Below are 27,261 nucleotides of genomic sequence, written 5' to 3'. Positions count from 1 at the left end.
GCACAAGCGTACATTGCGCATATAACTATTTTTTGTACATCCATGCATTACATGCGCATAAGTATTAACAAAGTATGTAGTTATACAAGTATATACGTAAGTTGTACATAAGTACATACTTTGCGTGCACATATATCGATGTACATATAAATATGCATGTATACATGTACGCATTTTATTTACGCAACTATGTGCATATATTGTACCTTTAAATAACATTCTTACATATTGTACGCAAATACGTACAATTTTATATACAAATGTACATTGTATATACGTGCTATTATCGTAAATTTATACAATATATACACTTAAGTACATAAAAGCATGCAAACGTATAAACATTATTTTCATATACGTTCATACATACATTGTCTATGTATACAAAGATGCAAAACATTGCCTTTTTGTACAAACTAACATACATGCGTACATGTATCATAAATGCATAATTATATGTACTAAGCATATGCGCATTGCATTAAGTATATTACAATATAATTATGAATATTGTACGTACAAACAACGTTTGTGCATACATTGTCGCAAATTGTACGTTCATGCGTGCGTACATTCTATGTACATAAAAATATGTAAACACATGAATACTTACATAAAAAATTTGAATATAGTATACAATCGTAATAACTTGTAATCGTATAGTTTGATTACAAGTAATCACAATTACATGTAATCAAATTACATGCAATCATGATTACATGTAATCATATATTTTGATTACTTGTAATCATAATTACTTGTAATCGTTTTTGTTGTGATTACTTGTAATCGCAATTACTTGTAATCATGATTACAAGTAATTGATTACTGTAATCAAAATTGTAATCATGATTACAGCTGTAATCAAAATTTTTTGAAAGTTGTAATCACGATTACAAGTAATTGATTACTTGTAATCGTGATTACAAGCAATTGATTACTGTAATCAAAATTGTAATCATGATTACAGCTGTAATCAAAATTTTTTGAAAGTTGTAATCACGATTACAAGTAATTGATTACTTGTAATCATGATTACAAGTAATTGATTACATAGCTGTAATTTATCTGTAATCAATTACAGTTGTAATCGATTACTGTAATCAATGGCCAACTCTGCAAATTATATAATTTCTACGTCAAACGCACAAATATAGTCGTAAAACAGGGTGACCACAACCGGGAAAAATTTAAGTATGGTGATAAATGCTTTGTGATCTTGTTGGATTTTTTAAAGTATGGCTGCCGACTTTCTAAGCTTTTTGGGAAAAATTTTCTTGCGACAGCTAAGTTGTATAGATAATTCTACGTTATGTAAATTTGATTTTAAAGTAATTTTACACACCAGTACTTGCAAATGATAAAACCTTCGTATGAAACGAACTTATTACAGCTCTTTTGTGGTGAGGCTTATAAAATATCACAAATTAAATACAATTTAAGTAATAGTAATTCTAAAATTCTTAATCTAGCAAAGTCTTGCCTAAAAATTATCCTCTATTTTACTATTCCGCTAATCTTAGCGCTTCTGACGCTTTTAACCTTTCTCCATAGCTTAAACAAGAACAAAATAGGTATCTACCAGAATAGAGGATTTCATCTCAACTGTCACACGACGCCATTCTTTCTCTGCCAAAATCGCCAAATGAGAGGGGTCACGTGACAGAGGGTACCCTAATGTTCGAGATGAAGAGGAAATATAACAGCGGGTTTGCTCCATCTCTAATACAGCTCTATAATATTAACCCTCCGATCTCCTCACGAATGAGACACTAAAAGTCATCCCCGTAAAATTTGAAATTTTTGTACCTTTATATTTAATATATTAGTTCAAATACATTAGCTTGCATTAGTTCAAATAACATTTTAAAGCAATCGAATTGCAAAGGATTAAATTAAGCATCAAATTTTATTATAAAATATTGATAATATTTTGTTGGATATCATTAAAAATGTATCCACACTTGTGGTCTGATTCGAACCCTCAACCTACATGCTACAGAGCGGATCAGCAAAATCACGTAGCAGAACCGAATATTTAAATTTCCTATTTTGTTTACTAAAAGGAATTTTATCTTGATTCTGCATTTATTTTGGATAAGCCAGACATTCGCATCCACTAAAATGTTCTAATAAAAAAAAAATCTATGTATCAGTTTCGAAAACATCAGACAAGTATATATCGGGCAATAACCAATCCTTGCTAGGTTATTTTCCCGTTTAATATTATTAAAGAAAAGAAACATGAACTGTGAAATAAGAAAGCATTTAAAAATTACTTTCCGACTAATCTATATATATATTTCTCTTACACGACACCAAAAAAAAAGCCTCATTACAACTCCCCGAATGGCAACGTTAGAAAATCGACCAATGATTGCTGCTGAAAATGTCACATGGCAAATCTATACGAGGTGGCTCAACATGTAGCGCTTTTAAAAACGGAAACAATAACCAGAATGAGCATTATCAGGTTGTTCAATTCAGATTCATGCCCTAAAAACATGATAATATTTAATTTAAACTCAATTAGGAATTAATTAATTAATTGAAGTGAGAATGCTTTAAAAGGCCGCTGTTGAATTGATATTTTTCTACTGGGAGCTACCTAAACGTCCAAAAAACGTCTAAGTGTTTGTATTGAATGCATTGAATTTTTTGATTCATGAATGAATTTATTATACACATTTAGTTGAATTTAGGTGAGTAACTGCAATATTTGATAATTTATTTTGCTAATATGTTTCTCATTTAGCTAATGTTTTGATTTTTGCACCATGTACAATCTAAATAGCTAATTTACTTTTTTAACAGCCAATAAGAACATTGATAGAATTCTTCTACATAAGGACAATACTATGTCTTTGATGATAAAATACTATGTCTTTGATGATAAAATACTATGTCTTTGATGATAAAATACTATGTCTTTGATGATAATATACTATGTCTTTGTGCTAGAACATTGTGTTCACTGGCGAGCGAGCGCAGCGAGCCATGGTTCACGGCGTGAACCGCATAGGATTGCGTAGCAATTCTCGGGGGTTGGCGAGCGTTAGCGAGCAGGGGGCGATTGGGCTTAGACTCATAAAAATCTAAGACAATATATATTGATAATCATTAAAAAAAAATGGACGATTGAGAAAAAATTCTATACTTACCCGAATTTTCTATACTTAGTAATACGAAATAGGATACATCCCAAAATTATAAAATATATCCTACCCTTTGATTTTTTACTTTGGACTTTTTTTAATTATAAAAAACTTTCTAATAGTTGCTACTAAGATATGTTAGATTATCTATATTATATTTGATACTAAAATACAAAATTTAAAAAAAAGTAGTTGGAATTTTTTTTTTTTTCATTCTTGTTCAAAAATTTAAGAATAATTGATTTTGTAAATTAAAGAAATATCACTGATGAATAACTGTTTTTCTCGGATCTAAATAACTGCAAATTTAAAAAGATTATTTTTTGGAAGTGAGCCGTGTTTGGAATGTTTTACTTTTAACACAGAGAAAGACAGTGTTGCATGCTGTATTTCATAACCATAAATTACTAAAATGCTAAACATAATATTTTTCACTTATTTTGATTAAAATTAATGCAAAATAATGTAAAAAATGTGAAAACTATGTTCAATAAAAATTCTGCGTCAAAGGGTTAAATAGGTAAGACATTTTTTTTTCCCTTTGCATAATTAGTAACTCCAGTAATTTAAACTAAAGAACTTTCATAAAAATGTGGGTAAAAGCCTTACCTCTTAATTGAGATTCCTTACATGTTTCTGACAGATATTGACTCAAGTCTCAAAATTTCAATTTAACTAATGACACATTACATTCACCAAATCAAGTTTTCTGTGGGGGAAAAAGAGCAATCAATGGAAGTCCGGCTCTATGATCGCTGTCCGGCACAAAGTGAGAAATCCTACTAAATGAAAATCGCGGGGCGTTCGCTCTTTAGTTTAGCTCAAGGCCGGATTGACTCCAAAAAAAGAACTGCTAATTGAATGAAGGAACTCAGCCGGACGATGAAGGTTCCATTTTGTTCCATTCTCTCTTGGAGGTGGAATCGATACGATTCGTGGCCAAGTATCCATAATTTATGGCCAACAGTTTTGTTTCAGAAGGAATTTGTGAAGCGGTCATTGCGGGTGAAGGCTATGTTTTTTGGAGCGATGAAAAATAACAAGAAAATTTTTTTGACAATGCTGATTATGGATGTTGTTAGATAAAGGTGATACGTGACTTCATTGATATAATTGAATCAAAATCAGTTTGTACAAAGTAATAGAGAACCGCTCAAAAATACAAATTAGAGTACGTTTAAAGTTTTGAAAAAATTAGATGACTTTCGATTGAAATAAAATAGTAAAAAAAAATTAATCCTATACTGAATTCGAATAAAAACCGTTACGTTAAGTTTCCACCAATGCACTGTGGGCCAGAAGACCATGATCTTTGGCCAAAAGTCAAAATTACATTTTCAACTAAAATATGTTTAGGCAGTTTTAATATCGCCCAAATTAAGTATTCATAATCATTCCAAACATTATAATTTACTTTTTGGACCGACGAGAGTACAATGAAGTGAAAAATATGTTGAAAATAAATTTTTTTAATGCAACTTTTAAATTTATATTTCAGAAATATATATAGGAATTTCACCTTGCTGTTACATTTTTATCAGAGTAATTAGTCTGAAATTATAGTGCAATTTTTCAATTTGTTGGATTAGTTAACACTCTTGACAAACTTATAGTTATCATTTGACATTTTACAATGTTGGAATCACTTTTGAAACTTATCTCCAAAAAGTTCCACGAGGTAATTAGCTAAACTTTTTTTTGTTGTCTTCTTTGATGTTTTTTCTTTCGAAAAAAGCTGCCCCATTTTGAACCATATTGCAAAGGTGGACTAAATATACCGAAAAACAAAAATTATGTTTTTTTTCTTCATGTTTTCGCGTTATTTTGTAATATTACTTTGGAAATATAATTTGTTTTTAATTTTTAATATAAAATTACGAAAATTATTATATTTTCATTGCTATATTTAATTATTTAAACGTATTATAATATTTTTTTTTTATTTTTGCTCACCATATTTCAGCCGACCTTTTTTTCCCTTGGCATTTTTAGAGTATTTCAAAATTTCAACTATGAATTCAATTTACCTGCACATAAAAACCCCTAAATAAAAAAACCCAAATTTTGAAACAAATCTTATCAAAATACTAATTTTAGCCACGAAACCTTGGATGCTGGCCCACTGTGCAATGGTCCCTCAAAATCATTATAGTGGTATACATAGTGAGGTATTTCATATTTTTAAAAAGTTATCATGAAATATTCATGATCGCTACAATAATTCGATAACTCAAAAACGTATAAAAAGTTACGTTATGAATGGAATAAAAGTACATAGTGTTTAAGTGGTTGCTAAACCAGATGAATTTCCGCTGCTTTGATGATAAGTTAACTACCACTATAACAATTTTGAAGAAACTCTGGATGCCCTAAAGAATAATTTCAAAAAATAAGCATATTATTGTTATCTTACTACTTCGTACATTCTCATTGCGCAGAAAAATTATATATAGTTATAAATAAACAAAGAAGATAATGATATCATTAGGTATCATCAGCACGTAACAAGACAACATGAAACAAGACCTGTTTTATGAAAAAAGAAAAACTCCATAACTGAGTGAAGTAAAGCATTCCTGCAAATGCCCGTTGTGTACCAGGGGGCTCATGGAAGTTAAGGCTCCGGAAAATTTAGTGAGCAATGACATGATTGCGGCAATGTGATCAGCACTGCGCACAAGCTACCTTTACTTCCCAGACAAGCTAGTACCCATCGATCTGAAACTAGGCGAGCTTAGGGGGATCGAACCCCAGTTCTTCACAATGAGAGTTCAGTGCCTGAACCACTGAGCCATCTAAATAATATTTAATATGCAGTGGAGTGCTGAAGTCTCAGACCAGTACGTTTTTAATAACATTTTACAGCTCTCAGCTGTTTAAATGAGTGAAAACAAATATCCTTGATTTATTTTTAATTTACAACCAAATTCAAATGATATCACATGATAACTTATTTATTGATATAAATATAAGAATTTCCAAACATAAAAACTAAAATGAACTGTAACATTTTTGGGTATTTGGCCAGATTAAAATTTTAACTTCATTAAAATTCTTTCAAAAAATTAAGTTTAAAAATTAATATAACAAATAAAAAAATGGTGTAATAATATTGTCAATACTTTGTAACCATGCCTTTTTCAGTAATAATAGCAGTACTATTGACTTAATAAGGTTACAGATATACGCGGAAAGAATTTGATCCCATTCTGTTTGCCAACCACAGAATAATAGATTTCATTTAAATATTGATACCTGCTTATACGACGTTTATTTCTTGCCATAAATAATGTATTGGATTATGGGTCTGGATATTGGCTTAGCTTCTGTAACAGATCAATATTTTTGCGTGCAAACCATTCCTTCACAATCTTTGAGGTGTAACTCGGATGGTTGAAACATATGTAGAAGTATCAAGTTTGTGACATCATTTGGTTTACATACGCTAAAAGAACGTTTTGTAAGATACATAAAGCGATAAAAAAAAAATGACATCAATTTCTAGTAATGACGAGGGTCCATGATACGGAAGACACTCCAAAACCATGCCATTGCCTTTATCATGTTTGTCTGAAGGAATTGGATATTTAATATTATTACTTGCCGGACATAGAACTTCTTGCCACCACTTTCGAACTTGTGTGCACCAGAAAAACACAAATTTTTTTAAAAAATTCTCAGTTTAAGTGTTCGACTGATTGTTAACAGTAACAAGCTTCCTAAAAACGGACGAACTTTAGAAAACATCCGGTATATTATGTTTACAAGGCTTACTATTGAAGAAAGTTTTAATTATTATGATTTTTAATCAGATTTAAGCGCAATTTTATCATTCATGAGAGTTTTCTGTAATTTAAGTCGTGATCCTGAAACAAACTTACAAAAATAAATTAATATCATAACCTAAATAAAATGTGTTATCTCTTATTTGGCTAAATCAGTGTAAAATATCACCGTTTATTTTTCGGTCTGCATCATAATATGCTTGTGGAACATGCATAGTGCTTGTTATGCATAATACACGTCCCCGAGGACGGCTTGTCCAACAATGTACCCGCCCTCCTTTGATTCGAGAAATTCGTTGACCGCCGAGGACGGGCGGTTTTTCGAGCCCTGGACAGGACCATTCGTGAAATAGCTTGAATGAATCAGAGGCAAAAACTACTGACTCATGCTCTGCGCTGTGTTGGTTCGGATCGGAGAATAGGTGTCTTATAAATTCGTTTTATCGGTGGTACTGTTGTTGTTGTAGCTCATTTACGTCACACTAGAGCTGCACAATGGGCTATTGGCGACTGTTTGGGAAACATCCCTGAGGATGATCCGAAGACATGCCATCACAATTTTGATCCTCTGCAGAGGGGATGGCACCTCCGCTTCGGTAGCCCGACGACCTGCATGCGAAGTCGAGCACTTTACGGTTGCACAGTTTAACGAGGACCCATACCACACACCCTTGCAGACTGATCCAAGTGGTCACCCACCCGCACACTGACCGGAGCCAGTGATGCTTGATTTCGGTGATCTGCTGGGAGCCGTGTCTTAACGATCAGTCCACTGCGGGACTTATCGGTGGTACAAAAGGTGTATCGGATAATCTTAATTTATTAAATTAATTTAAATCTATTTTTTCTTTAATGTTAATTTTATTCATTAAATAAATTTAATTTAGTAATTTTATTTGTAAGTTTTAAAATTAAATTTGAATGACAAAACATACCCACCGCCTCTCACCATGCTCCCAACGCCACCAGGCGGTATCGCCCCTGTTGAGAAACAATGCGCTATATGTAATGCAATAGGTGCAAAATATCATATATGGCAGACATTTTATAATATTTTTTTATACAATCTTTTACAACATGATTAATATAAATGCAGACCTCAGTAGCGGAAACCACCTAGCAGGGCATCGGTAACTGCAGATTATTACAGTGTCCGCAGATTCTTTTTCATCTTAATTTACTTAGCGAAAAGTCTAATTTACTTAAAAAAAAGTTTAGTTCAATTAACCTAATTTACTTTTTTTTTACTTATTTAAAAGCAAGCAAACAAATGGTAATGATGGCTGCGGCTCGTTTTTTAAAAACTCTTTAAAAAATTAAGAAGCTGAATAGAGAGAACACGTCTAAGATCAATAATAAAATAAACTGTTACTTGATTACACACTTAACTGCATAGGGATTTATATTAATTTTTTTTACTAACTCAACTCACTTTATAACAACATAAAGTTTTTAGGTTTAAGAACTATATATTCGCAAATTTTGCTGCATATATCGCACCTCAGCAAGAAAAGTGCCATAAATCTAAAATGCAGCATTTGAGAAAAATCAACTTAAAGAATACTTTTAAAATTATTCTGAATTAGACACAAAACTGACACAACTGCTTGCAGCTGGAGAAATTTCGAGTTAGAGATATGATACTTCTTGAGCTTCATGAGGCACTTCATTTTTTATTGACATAACCACAAAATTGCTGTTTTTTGACTTATACATATATATAATCATGTTGTTGTAACAACCTTACAACAAACCTTTATTAATTTTTTTAAAAAAAATTTTGTACCACAAGAGTCACTTGAAACTGGTTTTTTTATGAAAAAATGAGCATCATGTTTTTCAAAAATGCCAAAAAAGATTTTAAAAACATTTGAAAAACTAATTTTTGTATATTAAACTCATTATGTTTAAAACGACATAGGTGAGAAATCAAAAATTAAATTTGTATTTTGATGAAAAAATGTCATAAATTGTAATAAAGAACACTTAAAAATTTATGTCACAAATTTGCACTGCGGAACTTTCAGTTCTGAGTGAGTTTCCAACTATACACATTTAAAAAAAAAAAAGTAAAATTTCTAATTGATTGTAACTTCTAATAACAGAACAATATTGAAAACGTTTTTATTTTTAATTGCAATAGTAAATAAACAGTAAAAGACAATAGATAATTTATTTGACACTGCAATGACTACAGGCAATTGAATATGCATCACATTTAATTCATATTTTCACTTACATGAACCAAAATTTGTTTTTGAACTACCAAATTGGAAATTTCAATCACCTTTCATAGAAAAGACCAAACAAGAAACTAGAAATACTATAAACATATGCTATGGTAACTGTAATTCACAACCAGTCATCACACTCCTAATTCATGGTTACCTTAAAATTATTAGGGCCCTTATTAAATATTATTTTTTTACCCTATCACAAATTTTTATTATATAACTTTAAATGAAAGTACGCTGAATTTGGGGTATTTATATAGTTTTTTTTAAAATCATTTAGTATAAAATGAACACATTTAACAATAACAACAAAAATATTTACAAGATATACTCAGAAATGCTGATTTTTGGAAAAGAAAATACTGATGACAAAAACATTTTCTCTAACCCTCTTTGGGGCAAAAAGGGCATAAACTATTAGTCACTACCATTATTTATTGACAGTCTAATGATCTAAAAACGCCCTATTATTTAAGTAAAAATATTAAACTGAAGCAATGTTTCTCGATTTAAAATTACTTTCATTTATGTCAAAATATATAAGGCAATGCAATACACATTCTACGTTATTTAAAGTTTGAAATAAATGTTATATGCTAAAATAACAAAAAAAAAAAAAAAAGAAAAAGGAAAATATACATTGACATTTGATCATTTTCTTTTTATCTAGCATTTAATGTAGTAATTATACAAATGTATAATTACCCAATTCCAAAGCAATAATAAAAATATATGTAAAAAAGAATACCCCAAAACATAAAAAATGCTAAAAAAAAATTTTTTTTTTTTTAAAGGAAAATAAACATTGACACCTGGTAATTTTATTTTGTCCTGCATTTAATGTAGTAATTATGAAAATGCATAGTTACCTAAATTTAAAGAAATAATAATAAAAAAAAAATTTAAAAATGAATGCCCGAAAACTTAAAAAATGCTCCAAAATTAAAAAAAATATATATAAAAAAAACAAAAAATTCGAAAAAAAAATCCAAAAATTGAAATGTCATTAAAATCTGAGCCTTAGTTTTAACAAATATACTTTTAGTGAACTTTCACACGTAAATATATACATTTAAACTAACAATAAGTATTGGTTGTCTGGAATAATTTATTTCTTGATGTTTGATGTTTTTGCTACCAATTCTGGGTATTCTAATATATTAAGTTAAATTTTCTTGCACATAGTTTAGTATTTCTCGATACTACAGTTATACAGTGAGTATAAGAATGCTCTTCAAAGATTCAAACAATCTTTTTCTTAGAAATTTAATACCTGCATGGTAAGGAGTAAAATTTATTAATTCATTGCAGCAAATCAAAAAGTATATATTTGTTCGAGTAGCCATGATACAAAAAGTACTAAATTCTTTTCAGATGAAAAGGGAAAAATATGTCGAATAAAAATTTGGATAAAAGAAGAAAGCATTTTCATATAGGAACTATCCAAAAACTTTAAATACAGACATAATAAGTGCAGTTTTACATCTGATCTACTCATATGTTTTAAAAACAAAATTTTCTAAACATTAAAGTTATTTGCTACAATGTAACAAAAACTCAATTAAAAGAATGCATACAAATAATATATGAAATATCACACATTTTTATTAGATATACAGTCAAAAAAATAGTCATGTAAAAATTTAAGATAAAAATTTGGTATATAGAAATAGTTATAAGCGTAATCAATTGTAACAATTAAAAAAAAAAACATATTTGATTTTAGAGAAAATATTATGAGGAAAAGTTTTTTTTTACAACACAGTTAATATTTTATTTTCATATTTTTAAAAAGAAATTATTACTGTAAAGCATTCCTTTTAATTTCATTTTGAACTTTTATAATTTTTTTGCCGTAAAAGATAGTTTAGAATAGTTTTTTTCTTCAAGATATTTTTATTTTCCCTTTTGCATAAAACAGCAAGTATTAATAACAAGCAAAAAATCACTTTTGGAAGCTTCAATATATTATGTTTCCTCAATAGATTTATAAATAAATCAAATAGTTAAGTAAAGTAAAATGTAGGGCTTGAGTGGAAACTGTTTAAAATTCGCCAAAAATGCTTACTCACCATTATTTTGAAAATATCTACTATTTTTTCATTAAAACTTGAGCGTTTACCTTAGGGTATATAAGCTGATTTGGGTGTATACTGTTTTAATAATCATTTTTCTAACATTGTTTTTAAATTGCTAATTGCGATCAAACTTGCCCCATTTCATGGGGCTACTGCGATCTTATAATTACACACTTTATAACTAATTAATCTGCTGCTACTAATAAAAAAAATCAAGCAAAATTTAAAATGGAACTAATTTTAGCCTAAAAATACAGTCATAAGTAAATAATATTTATAATAATTAATGCTATGGTCTACGAAATTCCAACGTCTTCCATTTAAAAAGATTTTTCTTGAATATAATGATGGCAAATGTTATATTTCACTATCTCATTTTTGATACAATAAATTTGATTTAAAATGATTGAGTTCCACGACATATAAACAATTTCAACAAATAAACAAGGCCTGATAAGCACAATGATGCTTTAAAGTGATGGTTAAATTAAATAAATTTTGTTAACTTTAATTGTAATTATACTAGCACTTTAAATAGTGAAGAAAATTACGACTTCTTCATCGGTAACTATATAAATATTATATCAGGGCTCCTATAGTTGTTAGAAAAAAAATTATTAGTGGTATTTTTAAAAAAAAGTAAGCTTCTGCTGGTATTAACACAGATTTATAACCGCTATTAGATTGATATTGATATGTCCACAGCTGGCCCATATGTGTCCAAATATAGGATAAAAGATAACGTACTTTTGGAATTAAAATTAACATAAAGATTTCATTCAGTAATCTAAATACAGTAAAATCTGTAATAACAATTCAGAGTAGCTGATGAAATAGTCTTTATAACGAGCTCGTTGTAATAAAAATACACATATCCAATGTTAAAATAGCAATCGAACAACTAAAAATTGAAATAGACTTAATTCATTCGCTTTTTTGAACAACTATTTTGATTTTTAATATATATATATAGAGAGTAGACAGCTTTATCCTAAAGATTGTAGACTCTATTTGGTTGCTCCCTACTTTAAGAAAGGCATAAACATTACAACAAAAACATCTATTTAAACAACAAATTTTAAAATCATAACAGGTTTTTGCAAGAAGAAAATAACATGAAGTGCAATAACTTTTGACATTAATTATAACAGCTAATGTAGATTTTAATAGTTTGTTATCAAAAAGGAAAAGTAAGGGGACTTGATTAGCTATGCAGTCAACATAAAGCGCATTTAAGTTCTCAACTTGATATCTTGATATAGCGAAAGGTCTTTTTTTTTTTTTTTGTCAGGAAGATTACTTAGTCGCCTACGCATTGCATTAAATAAGAGGTGGTTGAAATAGTGAAAAGGAAACAGTGCTTGTTTTTTTTTATGGAAACTGGAAATAAAAAAAATAATTTCTACTTAAACCACTTTCAGACAATATTACTCACTTAAATAAAAGAAACATGTTTACCTAGAAAAAAAACTGTAGTAATAGCAGAAGGCTATTACATTACAACAGTTGTATTTTTTAACTCTTTATAAACATACAACTTCCGATTCTTTAATATTAAACTTTTGACGATGATTTAAAAAATGTTCATATTAGTGGATTACTCGTAATAATCCATACTCCTTTTATCACAATTTAACGGTATTGCAAACATGGGGAAGTTCACATTTTTTTAACTTATCATATTAAGTTAAAATGTAACTTATAATATTGCTAAGTAAAGTAAATAACAATCATTAATCTGTGAAAATTAAATAATGATTAAAAGTTCATTTAAATATTCTCCCTTTGTTCATTTCTTAAAGTTGAGATTAGTTAAATATGTAAGATATTAATTGACTAAAAACTTCATCTGCATAAAAAAAAATACTGATTGGAACAGTCGACATGTTTCAAGTGCTCAAAAATAGGTGAACATTTACAAGACTCTCCAGATGTAAAGGGGGTAAGGGATGTTGTTAGGGAAGATTTTCTTGACATCCATTATCACTGAACTTGGCCAACATTTATAAATCTCTAAAGTGGAGTTTCCTTAAAATTATTTTTCAAAAAATAAAACAATGGCTAAACGTATAATTTTGAACCATTAATCCTAAAATACTTAAAAATAAATAAATATAGGACAGTAAACAAAGAATTAAAAGAAAAAAAGAAATATAAAATATGAAACCAATAGCACTAAAAAAAAAAGACACTATAATGAAGAACATTCATTCTGCAATAGATATTAAATCACACAAAGTAAAAAAATTTTAGTACAAAATATACAATCAAAAAATATTTATCTACATTTCACAGGATAGATCATTACAAATTAATCACAGATTGGTGCACAACATAATTATAAATATTTCACAACCTTCTAACTATTCTAGTTAAGTACTATAAAACATCGTCCTTCATTTCAATATTTTTAATAATAAATATTATAACAATAACTCATTTTTTGTTTTTAAGTTATTTAATTATATTACATGTATGATACAAAAACAAATTTAAAGAATAAGAAAACTATAATACTGTTGGGCTAAATTACTTCTAGGTTGAACAGTTTTGAATAAAATTAAAAAAATTACTGATAAAAATCAGTAAAACTGTCGATAAAATAAAAGCATTAAAAGCGAGGGTATTACAAAATGGAGTTATAAAACTAAAATATAAAGTAAAAAGAAAACTTTAACCTTTATTTTTAAACAAAATGTTATATAATAAGAGTCTAATTATCCAGATTGATAGGACCTAGATCAAAATTAATGAGAAAAGTTATCAGGAAGAATAAGTTAACATATTTTTTTGCAATCAGGTTTTATTTTAATCGTTTTTTTTTTTAGATTGCTGATAATTTGCACACACACAATCACTTAAATCTCATTCACAAATACTCTTCCTAAAACAATTTTTCTTCTTGAATAACTATTGTGTGATTTATTTTTCAATTCCTACTATTAGTTCACATTCTCCCTATATATATTTATATATCTTGCTCAAATTTTCAATCATTAATATACTTTTTATTCATCCACTCGAGTAAATTTTTTTCAAACTTCTAGTGAATGACACTTGATGTTAATACAGGTTTTTAAAATATTAATTATGCAATTAATTTTGTAATTAGGTTTACAAATTTAATTATGTAATTAATTTTAGTTTTATATGGGAGTAAAAAATTTCACTTATATAAGATATTTAGCAGGATATAATTAAATAACTTTATGACTTATATCAATTTTATGCCAATGACAACCAAATCATTAAGAAAATTAATGAGGGAAAACTTGATCCTACCAAGTGATTTTCTAGATTTAGTTATATATAAATATAATTAAAATAAAAATTTTCTTTATTGACCTACGTAGAAATCGATTACGTACCATGTGATTTTCTAGATTTAGTTATATATAAATATAATTAAAATAAAAATTTTCTTTATTGACCTACGTAGAAATCGACTTTCAATTTTTTTTTAAATATTACTTGTTTCTAACATCAATCTGGGTAATTAGCAATCTCAATAACTGCAGTATTTTATCAAATATTAGCTAGGTAATTAATATATCACAATAATCATTGGTACAAAGAAAGTCATATAAATGCTAATAAAATTTTTAAACAAATCTAAAACACTGGGTTAAAAAAGCTTAAAAAAACTCCAGTTTCACAAATAAAATGCGTCAGAAGAACACTTGCATCAAATGCCACTGGTATCAAATATGAGAAAATGCAGCATGCACAATAAAAAGTAATCTCATACATTAAAAACAAAAGAAAATTAACAGCAAAAATCACACAAATAATATACTGTGCATCTACAACTTTTGAAGCAAAAAATTACTTTTAATTAGAGCATGAAATGGAATTCTTTGTATATAGACTCTATTTATATATAATTCTTTTCACATAGACTTTTATATACCATAGTAAAGTCATATTATTAATATATTATAACAAATATAATATATGTTATATACAATTATTTCTTTAGATTACAGATATTATATTATGCATATATTATAGATTTTAAACACAGAGTAGTAAATATTCTAGTAAAGTCCATGGCAATCTAACTATTTTTTGGATTAATATTGGCGAAAAGTGTGATTAAATTTATTCAAGGGTCTTATGTTTAAGCTTTTTCTAGCACTAATGGGTCATTGATTTTTTGGTTTTGTTAATAATTTTAATATTTTTATGTATGACTTTTATTTGTTTCCCATTCATTCTAAAAATGCAAAAGATTCATTTTATATATATATAATGAAGATAAAACAAAGGAAAATTACAGACAATGAAAAAAAAGGGGGAAATAATAATAAAAAAAACAAAAAACTGGGAGAATTTTTTTTTTTTAAAAATCCGAAAAAAAAAAAGAAAAAAGGATGAAATTTTTTTAAAAAATCTGGAAAATAAAAGATATGATCTTTTTTATCAGCCCACATGATTATATCCGCAAAAATGAGTGCTTTCTAATATTGTATCAATATAGCCAAAGCAAAATATATCAATACAATAGTGTGAGGAGCACTCAAAAATTTTTTACAAAAATTACAACAAACAAAATAGAACACAATAAGTAAAAATAACACATAAAAACAGAAAATAAACTATAAAGAAAAAACAGAATAAAACTTAAAACATAATCTATAAAGCGATTAGCAAATATATATATATATATATATATATATATACATAAATACACACAACTTGAGGCATTTTTAAAAATTTTCCTAACATAAAAGAAACGCAGCAAAAAAAAAATTTAAATGTTAAAACAAAGCATTTAATGATTTGTGTAGCAAAAAAAATCGCAGTAGATGCACAGTCTAAATTAACAAAACTTCAAAAAAATAAACTAATCTAACAAACTATAATACATGACCAGATAAGCAGAACTCATAGCTTCAGAAGCAACGATCATGTCACATCACTCATCTCTAGCAGAACATTAATGGTTAGATCTTTGTTCCCCCTGTTACTTTCCATGATATCTCGTACAACAGATTCCTCTATGTTTGGAAACATGTCCATAACCTAAAAATAGAGAATATATATAGAGAAACATAAAAATAAAGGAAACTAAATTTGGATCATTAAAACAATTGACAAACCATTAGAAAAACATCCTTTCTGCCATTTTAGATATTTGGTAAAGTTTCTGATTTTTGTTTTAAATGTTTTTGTGCTTTTTTTAAAAATTAGATTCAGAGAAATTAGATTCGTTTTATTAGATTCAGATAGATAATGCTTGATAGCCTTTAGAACTTGAATTGATTTCAATAAAAAAAAAAAAAAACAAGAATGTAATAAAATCATGAGGATAGTCACTTTTGCTAAGTAATTTAATACTAAACAATTATTGATTTATAAAATTTTTTAAAATGTACTTTTATTATTGTTTTAAGCTATAAAAACTGACGTGGATTATAATAAAAACTGTCTTGATGTAGATTATACAAAAACAAAGATGCTTATCAAAAAAAAAAAAAAAAAGCAGACAAATCTATAATACATATTAAATTACAATTGGTGCACAATTGCTTGATGTAATTTTTTTCAGAAAAATCAATAGTAATACTTCATTACTATTACAACTTTAAGAAATTTTAATAAAATTTAGCAAAGGTTTTGAAGCAATAATTAATTAATTAAAAAAATATAATTTTATAGTTAGAAAAAAATATCATTACAAAATTGTGTATATAAAGTAGCTTTTTCACACATTACATGCGCATGAAACATTGTAAATTTTTTTACATAATTATATAGTGAATTGGATTTAGTAACTAATAAAAAAAATTTGTCTAATATTGTGAAAATTTAAAAAGGCTACATGAATTTTAGTAGTTTAAGTACTTTTTAAAAGAAAGCTCTGAGTGATAAGTGTTTTTCTATGTTTCTCATTTCGTATTATTAAACAAGATTTATTGAAAATAACACTGGCATGCCCTATAAAAGCATGTTTTTCTTTTTTGTTCCCTCACTCACTTTCTTTATACCATCAAATTTTGGTATAAAGGCGAATATTAAGGTATTATCTTTTGTTATAAAATTTGTCTTATGAAAAAATAAATTTGTGGGAAACCCCTTACCATTTAGAGCTTTTGCATTAGTTGCCAAATACAATTCACTACAAAGTTATGAAAAAATTGTATTAAATGTTTTCATATTTACTTTAAATGCTCATATCTTAAGAAATTTCTTTTGAATTTTAAAATGATAATTTTATTTTCTCAAAAAACTTTACTGAAAATTTTTAAAGTTCCAATTAGACAGACTAACAGAAATTAGTAGTTATTTTTTTTTTTAGATTAGACACATAAATAGTTATCATATTACTTGTTTATAATCCTCTTCTGGGATAGGACAATCTGACTGTACATCAGGATACGGACCAAAGACTGCAGCATCATCCCTATTTGGCACAGTAGAGTCTACTAAATAGAAATACACATTAGAATCAATCATAATACAGTTTTACAAAATTACCTTGACAGAAAACTTAAACAAAAATATTTCACATAATTTAAATTTTAAAATAAAGTTAGTTCAAATTTGTTAACGTTGTAAAAAATAATTACATATAAGAAACAATTCTCAACAATATCTAAGTTAACCTTTTCTAAATAAATTCTTTAAAACTGCATAGAAATGTAATCAGTGCTGCTTGAACATTATGTTAAAGAAATAAAAAGCTTGTAAGGAAAATTTTTTAAGGGTTTTTGACGCACTTGGAAATTTTGAGATATTTAATGAATTTGAAATATTTACGTAAGTTTGTGCAAATATTTCAAGATTCTTAAACAAAATTTAAAAATATAATTAGTTATAATAATCATAATTATCAGACAATATTTCAGCTGACATTAATAATTGGCAACAGTAGATAATCAAATTATTATCAAAATGCTGATTCAAAACTACCAAAGGCTAAGATTACAAAAGATTAAGTACAAATAAAATAATAATTTGTTTTACAATAACATTTAGTTTTTTAAATGTTATGGTAGAATATGTTTACTTCATAGAATTTGTTTTAAAAGTATACTTCTAACAACAACAAAATGTTGTTGCCTTTTTACATTTTTTAATAATAATAATAATTCACCTACAAAACAATCTTTAAAATTAAATTTATAAGTAAAATTTGACTAAACAGATACTTTTGTAGATTACAAATACTTTAATAAACAGATTTACCATTTTTATAAAATTTCTTAATATATAAGAAAATTAAATTTATATTGAAAAAAATTAGTAAAGCCTTCATTAAAATCAATCATAAAAAGTGAATGTAAAATTTAAAAACAATAAATTTTGATCCCTTAATTAAGGCATACTTGTAGTTCCATCTTTGCCTTGAAAAGGTCCATAAGGAACAACACTCACTCTTGACTGGGGATGATAAATTAGCGTGCCTGACGGTATAACCTTCAAAGAAGCAATTAAACAAACATAAACATTTGGCATATATATATGGGTGAAAAAAATAAGTCTATTTGAATTTTTTCATGATTATTAAAAATCGATACAGGTACATAGATAAAAATATAATTTCATTAAAGAGTAAGGGCCATGGGAAAGAGGGTTTTTATATCTATTTATATGTAATAAAATTTTTTCTTTCCTTTAAAAAATTTATGTATTTAAAAATTAAAACAACTATTGTATTAATTACAGTAAAATTTACAATAACTATTGCATTGTATTGCTATATTTGTTATAATATTTACTTGTTATTTGTTAATAACTATTGTATTGATAATTTTTGTTTTCACTATACTATTATAATATTAAAAAAGCACTCATTTTTGCGGGTATAATTGTTTTGCTGACAACGAGGTTATATTTTTTCATTATTTACTACGAATTTTTTTATGATTATTATAAATCGATACAGGTACATAGATAAAAATATAATTTTATTAAAGAGTAAGGGCCATGGGAAAGAGGGTTTTTATATGTATTTATATATATAATACATTTTTTTCTTTTCTTTAAAAAATTTATGTATTTAAAAATTAAAACAACTCTTGTATTAATTACAGTAAAATTTACAATAACTATTGCATTGTATTGCTATATTTGTTATAATATTTACTTGTTATTTGTTAATAACTATTGTATTGATAATTTTTGTTTTCACTATACTATTATAATATTAAAAAAGCACTCCTCTTTGCGGGTATAATCGTTTTGCTGACAACGAGGTTATATCTTTTAATTATTTACTGGATTTTTAATTTCTAAAAGTGCTTTTAAAATAAATTTGTGATTTTAGATAGTTTTTTTAATGTTATATAGGTCAATGTAGTTGCAGCTTACGTAGAGTTAACAAAACTTTTTAATTTTCTGTGTAAATTTTTTAAAATTACTTTTTGTCTCTTTATAGTGTTATAAATATAAGCTGATGTACCCACAATGCTTACTAAGGAGCCTTTTGTTGGGTGTTCTACTCTATTTTTTTTATTGACCCATATTATGCAGTGGTTTCTTGTTAGTGTAGTTAAAAGATAAGGGCAATCTATGATTTTGAAAATAGTTTTTATTAAAAGGTGTCTTAATATCTCAAAATGACAAGAGTAAAAATTAATAAGAAAGTCTGTTGAAATCCATTAGAAAATCTGCTAAAATCCATTATGTGCATTCAATGAACTACAAAAGCATATTTTTAAGATATGTGATTCCTGCCAGAAATATGTGATACATTGTATTTGCATAAATTAAGCTACATATTTTTGGTTGAATCCATTATAAACCAGTGAAGAAATATTGGGAAAAAAAAGAAGCGCAGGAAGAAAAAAAAACATGCGAGAAATAAAATGTGATTTGAAAAAAAAAAACAACTAAATAATTCAATCTACTAATAAAAATGATAGAAAATCTCATTTAAAACTAAACAATAATTGTATGTGCCCATTTAAATTGTTCATATATAGAGCATTTTATTGCATATTGAAATGTTCTTACCTGGTATGTAATAATAAGGTTAATTAAACCTTCTTTATCTTCACCTAATTTGCCAGACAGCTCAATCCACTCATTGACTGTTTGACCTTGAAGAACAGACTGGGGGATTTGATAATTAGCCCAAGCTATTCTCTCATCCAAAGAAAATGCACACTGAAATAAAAACAAAAATAGCTTTAAGGTTAATTGCTTAAAAAAATGGGGATTTATTAATAAAATATTTAAAAGCAACATGCAACATATCATGTTCAAATACCAATGGTAACTAAAAATTTTTTTTCAAGCCTTAAAATAAAAATTTATCACGATTTCTACACATAATCTTTCAAAAACGTGTGCATTTAAAAATTTTCATTCATTTTAAAACAATTTGAAGTGAAGTGTTAAAAAATTTAAAATAAAACTAAATATAAAATACAACTGAATATAAAATAAAACTAAATATAATTAAAACAAGAGTATTAAACTACAAATTACTTAATTTGTAAAATAATTTAGAAGTTTCACGTCACTTTTACCAACATTTAGTCTTTTTTTATTTACTAGTTAATTTTTAACATTAAATAATATTTTAAACACGAATCCCTTTCATTATTTCCATAAAAAAAACTTTCCATGTAATTGAAATAAAACTTTGAAAAATATTTTTGATTTAAATCAAGAACATAAAAAAAAATCAAGTGATTTAAATGATGCCAATAATCATTGAATATCAGGCTCGTTTTTTTATCACATTCAGATCTTTCAGAAATTTTAGAGATACTTATATTAATTCAATAATTATTTATAATTTGATAATTAATTTTGATTTATATTAATTCACTTTACTACGCTTAAATTTTAAATAGCAGTCAGACTAAACTTAAAATAGATAACAGCTGATTGAAATAATTTGGAATTGTAACAATAATTAGGAAAGTTTTAAGAAAATAAATCAGTAAATACAAAAGAAATGCTAGTTTCTTACCTCATCAAAAATTTCAATGTAAATGGTGGTGTCTTGCGACATGAAAAAACTGTACAAAAAGAGAAATTAATTTAAGAATAAATAATACTTTTTAAAGCATATATCTGAAATATACGCTGCACATTTAATCAAATTAATTTATATGTAGCATTGCTGAAAAATTACAAATAAAATTAAACTTCAAAAATTGCTTAACTTACATCTAACAATTAGCAATTCAATTTTAGTTCAACAGCCTTACAGGGTTCCCACTCTATGATGAGATTGAAATTCAAGGACTTTCCAAGGACCTCAACAAAATTTTCAAGGACCTTAATCTAAGACCAATTTTAAAAATTATTCTCTTCTATTTTACTGGAAGCAACAATGCTTGTTGTGGCAATAATTAATTTCAAATATAATACCTAAATGCTTTGCCTATATAGAAAGAAGAGAGTATATGTATTATGGACTAAAATTTATATTTTTTTAAAAACAACCCTACTGGTTTTACATATTAATTCACAAAACCATTTTCAGCACAATCTATAACTAATGGTAATGAGGTGTTAATGGTGAAATCCTTTAATCCTGTGTATTTCCATGTAAAGGCTGCATGAAAGATAGAGCTAAATCTTAGGTATTCCATATTCCATGACTATTCCATAACCCCCTCCTCTCCTCTATTAAACATCGTTTCTGAAATTATTCATCCATAATTTACACAACCTTCTCTAAATGTTATGCAGCAACAATTCTTTCTGAAAATAAAAATTAGAAGGAACATATCCCATTTTCACCACGTTTAAAAGCATTATTCGTTATGTGTAATCCACAACTGCCAATGAATATGACCTGGTGGGAATATTTCTCTTTTAATTCACACTGAAGCTTCTAATAGAATTTCCAATTGACATAGGGTCCATCCATGGATAATTGAAGTATTTTAGAGAGCTTTTAACCATCATCCACGCATTTGTAAAAAGAGGACAAAATATTTTCTGCAGTTCCATGACCCTTAAATTGGGAGGTAAGATACTTAGTGCAAACTTTATTATCAATTCCTTACCATAATGCCCATCTGCTTAGATTGTAGAGACTGATTTAACGTCTCATCAAAGAGTACAGTGTAGCAATCAACATTCTTCAGGTCATTTATAAGAATCCCTTTGAAGTATAGTGCCAATCCAAAGGAGCCCAAATAGGCTCACTTTGTGGCACTACAAAAAAATTGTCTCGCTATACAGCTATCAGCAAACATTTTGGAGAACAATTTACTAATCCCTTCACAGGAGTTACATGAACAATTACAAGTGATGCACTTCAGACTTCAGAGAATTTCAGCATCAAGCACATTCCTTTTGACCAGATAAGAAGACAATGTTATCTCGGTCACTGAAGCTTCTGTTTCACATGGGGCACACGATGTTGAAGGAGTATTTACACCAGATGAATTAGATGTTGATGTCTTTGGAAAAAGAGAACTCAGGGCATGAGACTGCTTTTTTGTTTTACCTTTCTTTCATGTGTGATTTCAGAGCAGATTCTTCCATTTTCGCGATATCAATCTCCTTCATGCATAATCGGCACTTGGCTCTGAACTTCTTTTCGGGCATCGATAAAATCCATTCTTTATAAGCTTGATTATCCATCCATTGGGGATTAAAATAGCACTTCCCAGGCATAACTAGTCTAAACTACATAACACAAATACGAAGCCGTGCCTTTGCGAATACGCTTTACAATAAAGTTTTGAAATGACGCAAACGTAAGGACAAGTCCGGATGGTAAAACGGCAAATTTATTGAAAACTACAAGGTACATATTGTTACGAAATTCGAGAGTATTCCAGTTTCGATAAGAAAAAAGAAGATCTAAGCGTATGCGACAGAAGATGAAGTGGAGTCTCGCCCCGAACGTATTGTCTGCTGTGCTCCGCGCGCTTGGCAGACACCAAGACGCTAGGCCCGGTTAGAAACGGTGGCGTTAAAAACCATGTGAGAGAGCTCGGGAACAAAGCAGAAAGAACGGGTGTTTTATAAAAAGGGCCGTTGGCAGTATTGGACAAATTCAAGGACCTATCAAGTTTTTCAAGGACCTAAGACGTTTTTCAAGCACTTTCAAGGACCTAAATTTAGCAACAAAAAAATTCAAGGACTTTCAAGGACTCTCAAGGACCGTGGGAACCCTGCCTTAATTTTAAGCTTAGACATTAAAAAAACACTATGAATTGATTCTAAAACTTCTAAGAAAAATAATTAAAAGCTTATAAGTATTGCCAGATACTCTCAAACTGACTGACTGAATTCAAAAATAAATTCTCAATGAATTTATTAAACTGAATAAATTAAATAAAACAATTTCAATAAGAGACAAAATTAAGAAACTTTTATTGTTCTTATAGGGAAATCATTAAAAAAAACTATAATTTCTTCTCCTTTTGTTGAACAGTACAATCATATGCCACACCAGTGTGAGAAGAGAAAAAGGTGAGTACTTTTAAATAAGTGTGGTGCAAACATAGAATAGTTGAACCTGTTATCTCAAACCTCTTTATCTTGAAAACCTCTATATCTCAAAATTTCTAAAATTCCTTACATTTACTGTCTGAAATCAATGTATTTTCGATGTAAATCTTGAAACTTTTTTTCAAAACCTCTGTTTCTCGAATTCCCTGTTTCTATAATAACACAAACACAATAGCGCAAATGCCCAAACAACACAACAAGCATAGAAGGTTAGATGTCAAAAACGTTTAAAAAGATAATTTTCAGTGTTAAAGGTTTGTTATAAAAATGTTATGTAAATAGATATAGGTGGTATAATTAATTTACATTAATACTTGTATTTTTCTACTAAAAACACAAGTATTAGTAGAAAAATACAAGTATCCACTTTTATTCAAGTATCATGTACTTGTTTATCCACCAAAAGTACACACTTTTAATACAATTTCTTAGTTAAATTTAATTTTTGAAAGTACCTGTATAACTCGAAACCTCTTTATCTCAAATTTTTTGCCTTTCCTGTGAGATTCGAGATAAACAGGTGCGACTGTATTAATTTTACTGCATTTATTTCTGAGAAAAATGTAACTAATGTCAATTAAACAATTGCTTTGGATATGTATTAATGTGGATTGAATAAAAAATAAATAGAATTAATACTGTGACTTACTCAAATTCATAAAATATAATATAAAATATGAAAGTCAACTTACATACAAATTATTAATTAGATACCAAAGTTAAGCATTCTTTTCTTACATATAAAAAGACTGCAGTGCACAAAGTAATAAGAACTTGAACTTTAATTTTATACATTGACCTACCAATTAAAATTCTTATTCCATCGGGGGTTTCTGGCACCATTGTAATCAGTATTAGTTTCATAAATAGTTTGCCCGACCCTTAATCTCACATATGGATCCATTCTTGTCAAGCCATAATTTTTATTTAGCTTAGCCTGAAAAAAAATAATAAAAAAGAGAAAGAATCAGAAATACACAAATCAAGGATTGCAAGTTTTTTCTGCAGTGGGAAAAAACATGAAAAAATCCATTTATTGGAAGAAATTTGTTTCTTCAAAATCAAATGGAAAAAACACTTTTTGAAAAAGAAATTTAAAACAGTTTTTTTAAACAGCCTTTATTAAACTATTTTAAATGATTGTATTAATATCTAAGCTATTTTAATAAATCATTTTTAATTAAAATACTAAATAGCGATAATTGGAAAATTTTTTTAATTAAAGAACATTTTGAATTAAACCATCTGCAGTTCTACAATATTTTACGTAAATAGGTATAATAAAACCTAATTTTTGAATTATATAAAGAACTGTGAAAATATTATAATCAATTTCCATTGATACTTCTAAATCAACAAGTTTTAATCTAAACATATAGAGAAGAGGACATCTTGAATAACGTTTCAATTTATTGGGCACATTTTCTCTGTGAGGTGTCATAAATTGGAATTTGATAGTTCAAATTTAGAGATTATTCATGGTTTAGCTATATGTAGCCTTACTGGCAAGATTCATAGTTCCAAAATTTTTTAGACTTTTTTTATAAAAAAAAGAAATTTATTTAATAATTTCAAATTACGAAATTTTTATGGTGATGAATTCAGAGGTCAAACATTTACTTATTATTTACAATAGATTTTGTAAGTTAAAATTTTTTAAGTTACTCAATTTTCTTCTGGTATCTTCTAACTGATTTAACCCTTTTGCGCTGATTGTCACCTGTACGTGCCAGCAAGAAATGAACTCACTTCCCAGCCGACACGCCGGCATGCAAGAGCTTTTTCTCATTCATCCCCCGCCATCACCCATTAGTGCCAGTGTCCTGGAACGTTTTAAAAAATTATATTTTTGCCAGAAGATGGCATTGTATGTCTATATGGTTTCAGATACATGTAGATTTGACCTTCTACAGTAAGCAGGGTTTTTTTTTTCCCGCTACAGCGTTGGGTATTTCGATTTTCGGTCCAGTTTTTAGTGGAATATTAGAGTTTTTAAATTTTTCATATGAAAAAAGAATTTTAAGTCCTATATTTAGTTTTCAGATATATAATGTTAAAAGTTATTAAATGGCAAGTACAATGGAAATAAAATTAGTAAAATATATATTTAAACAAGAAATAACGAAAGTAAATAAAGTATCTAGAGAAATATATATAAAGCATATGTCATTTATATACTCTACAGAACATTATTAAACAACGCATTGATATTTCGGTAATATCATGGATTTAGGCTTAACAGCAAAAAACCCTCCGGCCCTGGACAAACACTCGTGAGAGAGACTGTCGGCCTCAGCGATAAGCGCGGGTTTGCGCATCCTGTCGCGAAAGGGTTAAATAATCATCAATTCCAATCAACAGTACACCAATCACTTCATAAAATTTTCAAATAGTGAATTATGGAGTCATCTTCTAAACTACTTCTGTAAAAAAAATTATTAATAACATATCACAGTGTTTTCATATTCAAATTTATAAAAAAAAAAAAAAATGCCTCATTTTGTTAAGAAAAAAAAAAAAAAAATTAGTTTCACAATTAAAATTTAGAAGATGGCTTATATCAAATCACTTGGTCAATGGTTAGTTACTAGCTGATTGAAACAGTAAAGCTTGCCATGAAAAAGTAAAACATACACTGAGGTAATTGAAAATTTTAAATGAGACAACATTTTAACATTAGACAAGAATAGAAAATGAAAAGACACTAAATGGAATACTATTTTTCAATACGGCACAATTTTATAGAACACCGAAGTTATCATCACGTCTGATTTATCAATTATCCTACACATTTTCTCTATATCTCAACATAAAAACATCATATTTGAAATTCCATCAATTTTAATTCCAAAATTTTATAAGACAAGAATAAAAATTGAAAAGACAATACAATACAGAAATGAGGCAAGATTCTTTAGAACACTGAAGTTAGCATCATGTCTGATTTATCGATTATCCTTCTACCTTTCTCTATAGCTCAACATAAACAATATCATGATTTCAATATCATCAATTCTCATTCCAACTTACTTCAATTACACTAATAGTAAGTCGGCCTGATATCGTCGATGCATGTTGAAGAGCGATTGCTGCTTGTTCATCCAAGGCTATTTGCTGTTCTTGAGTGAGGGATGATATCGTATTTGGAGTAACTCTTAAGAAATCCGATGGAAGTTCACCCAGCAAGACCTAGAATTTAAAAGGCACATTGATGACATAGGCTTGAACTATGCATACTCACCGAACATATATTTGCAATATTCACCTGTTTACGACGTTCTTCTCTTTTGCTAGCCATTGATTTATTATTAGGATCACAAGTGGCCATTTCAGTCAGTCAGTCACATGAATCGGTAGAATTTAATTAATAATAAACAATGAGTCACCATTTGTTTTTGTTTATACTATAAGTTCCAATGTGTTGCCGAATACTTTTATGAACTTTTATTGTACAATTTTATAAAGTATTTAATTAAATAAATGAAATTTTATATTTTATGGATCAAAATAACATTTATTCACATTCTTGCTATGTTCAAAAAAATATTTTTACGTTGATTTTTGAAATTGAGTT

The 27,261-nt window shown here is 27.8% G+C and overlaps 1 protein-coding gene across 2 annotated transcripts; it reads right to left on the bottom strand.

Moving 5' to 3' along the window:
• Positions 1 to 9,056: 9,056 nt before the first annotated feature.
• On the bottom strand, positions 9,057 to 27,121 carry LOC107440118 (toll-interacting protein). 2 transcript variants are annotated; one of them, XM_016052942.5, is made up of 8 exons: positions 26,953 to 27,121; positions 26,718 to 26,876; positions 24,491 to 24,624; positions 21,181 to 21,229; positions 20,214 to 20,366; positions 18,584 to 18,674; positions 17,583 to 17,680; positions 9,057 to 16,277 (listed from the first exon to the last, which is right to left on the bottom strand). In XM_016052942.5, the coding sequence occupies exons 1-8, from the start codon at positions 27,013 to 27,015 to the stop codon at positions 16,161 to 16,163; spliced, it is 864 nt and encodes a 287-aa protein (XP_015908428.1). In that variant the 5' UTR covers positions 27,016 to 27,121; the 3' UTR covers positions 9,057 to 16,160. The 2 variants fall into 2 exon arrangements, with proteins under 2 accessions (XP_015908428.1, XP_015908429.1); XM_016052943.5 differs by having other exon boundaries at positions 17,583 to 17,677.
• Positions 27,122 to 27,261: the final 140 nt, after the last annotated feature.

Source organism: Parasteatoda tepidariorum, chromosome 9, assembly GCF_982258835.1.
Source record: "Parasteatoda tepidariorum strain Cologne lab strain chromosome 9, Ptep-v5.0, whole genome shotgun sequence".
Classification (NCBI taxonomy): Eukaryota; Metazoa; Arthropoda; class Arachnida; order Araneae; family Theridiidae; genus Parasteatoda; species Parasteatoda tepidariorum.
Note: the sequence above shows the minus strand (reverse complement) of the source record. Positions and strands in the feature narration are given on the sequence as shown.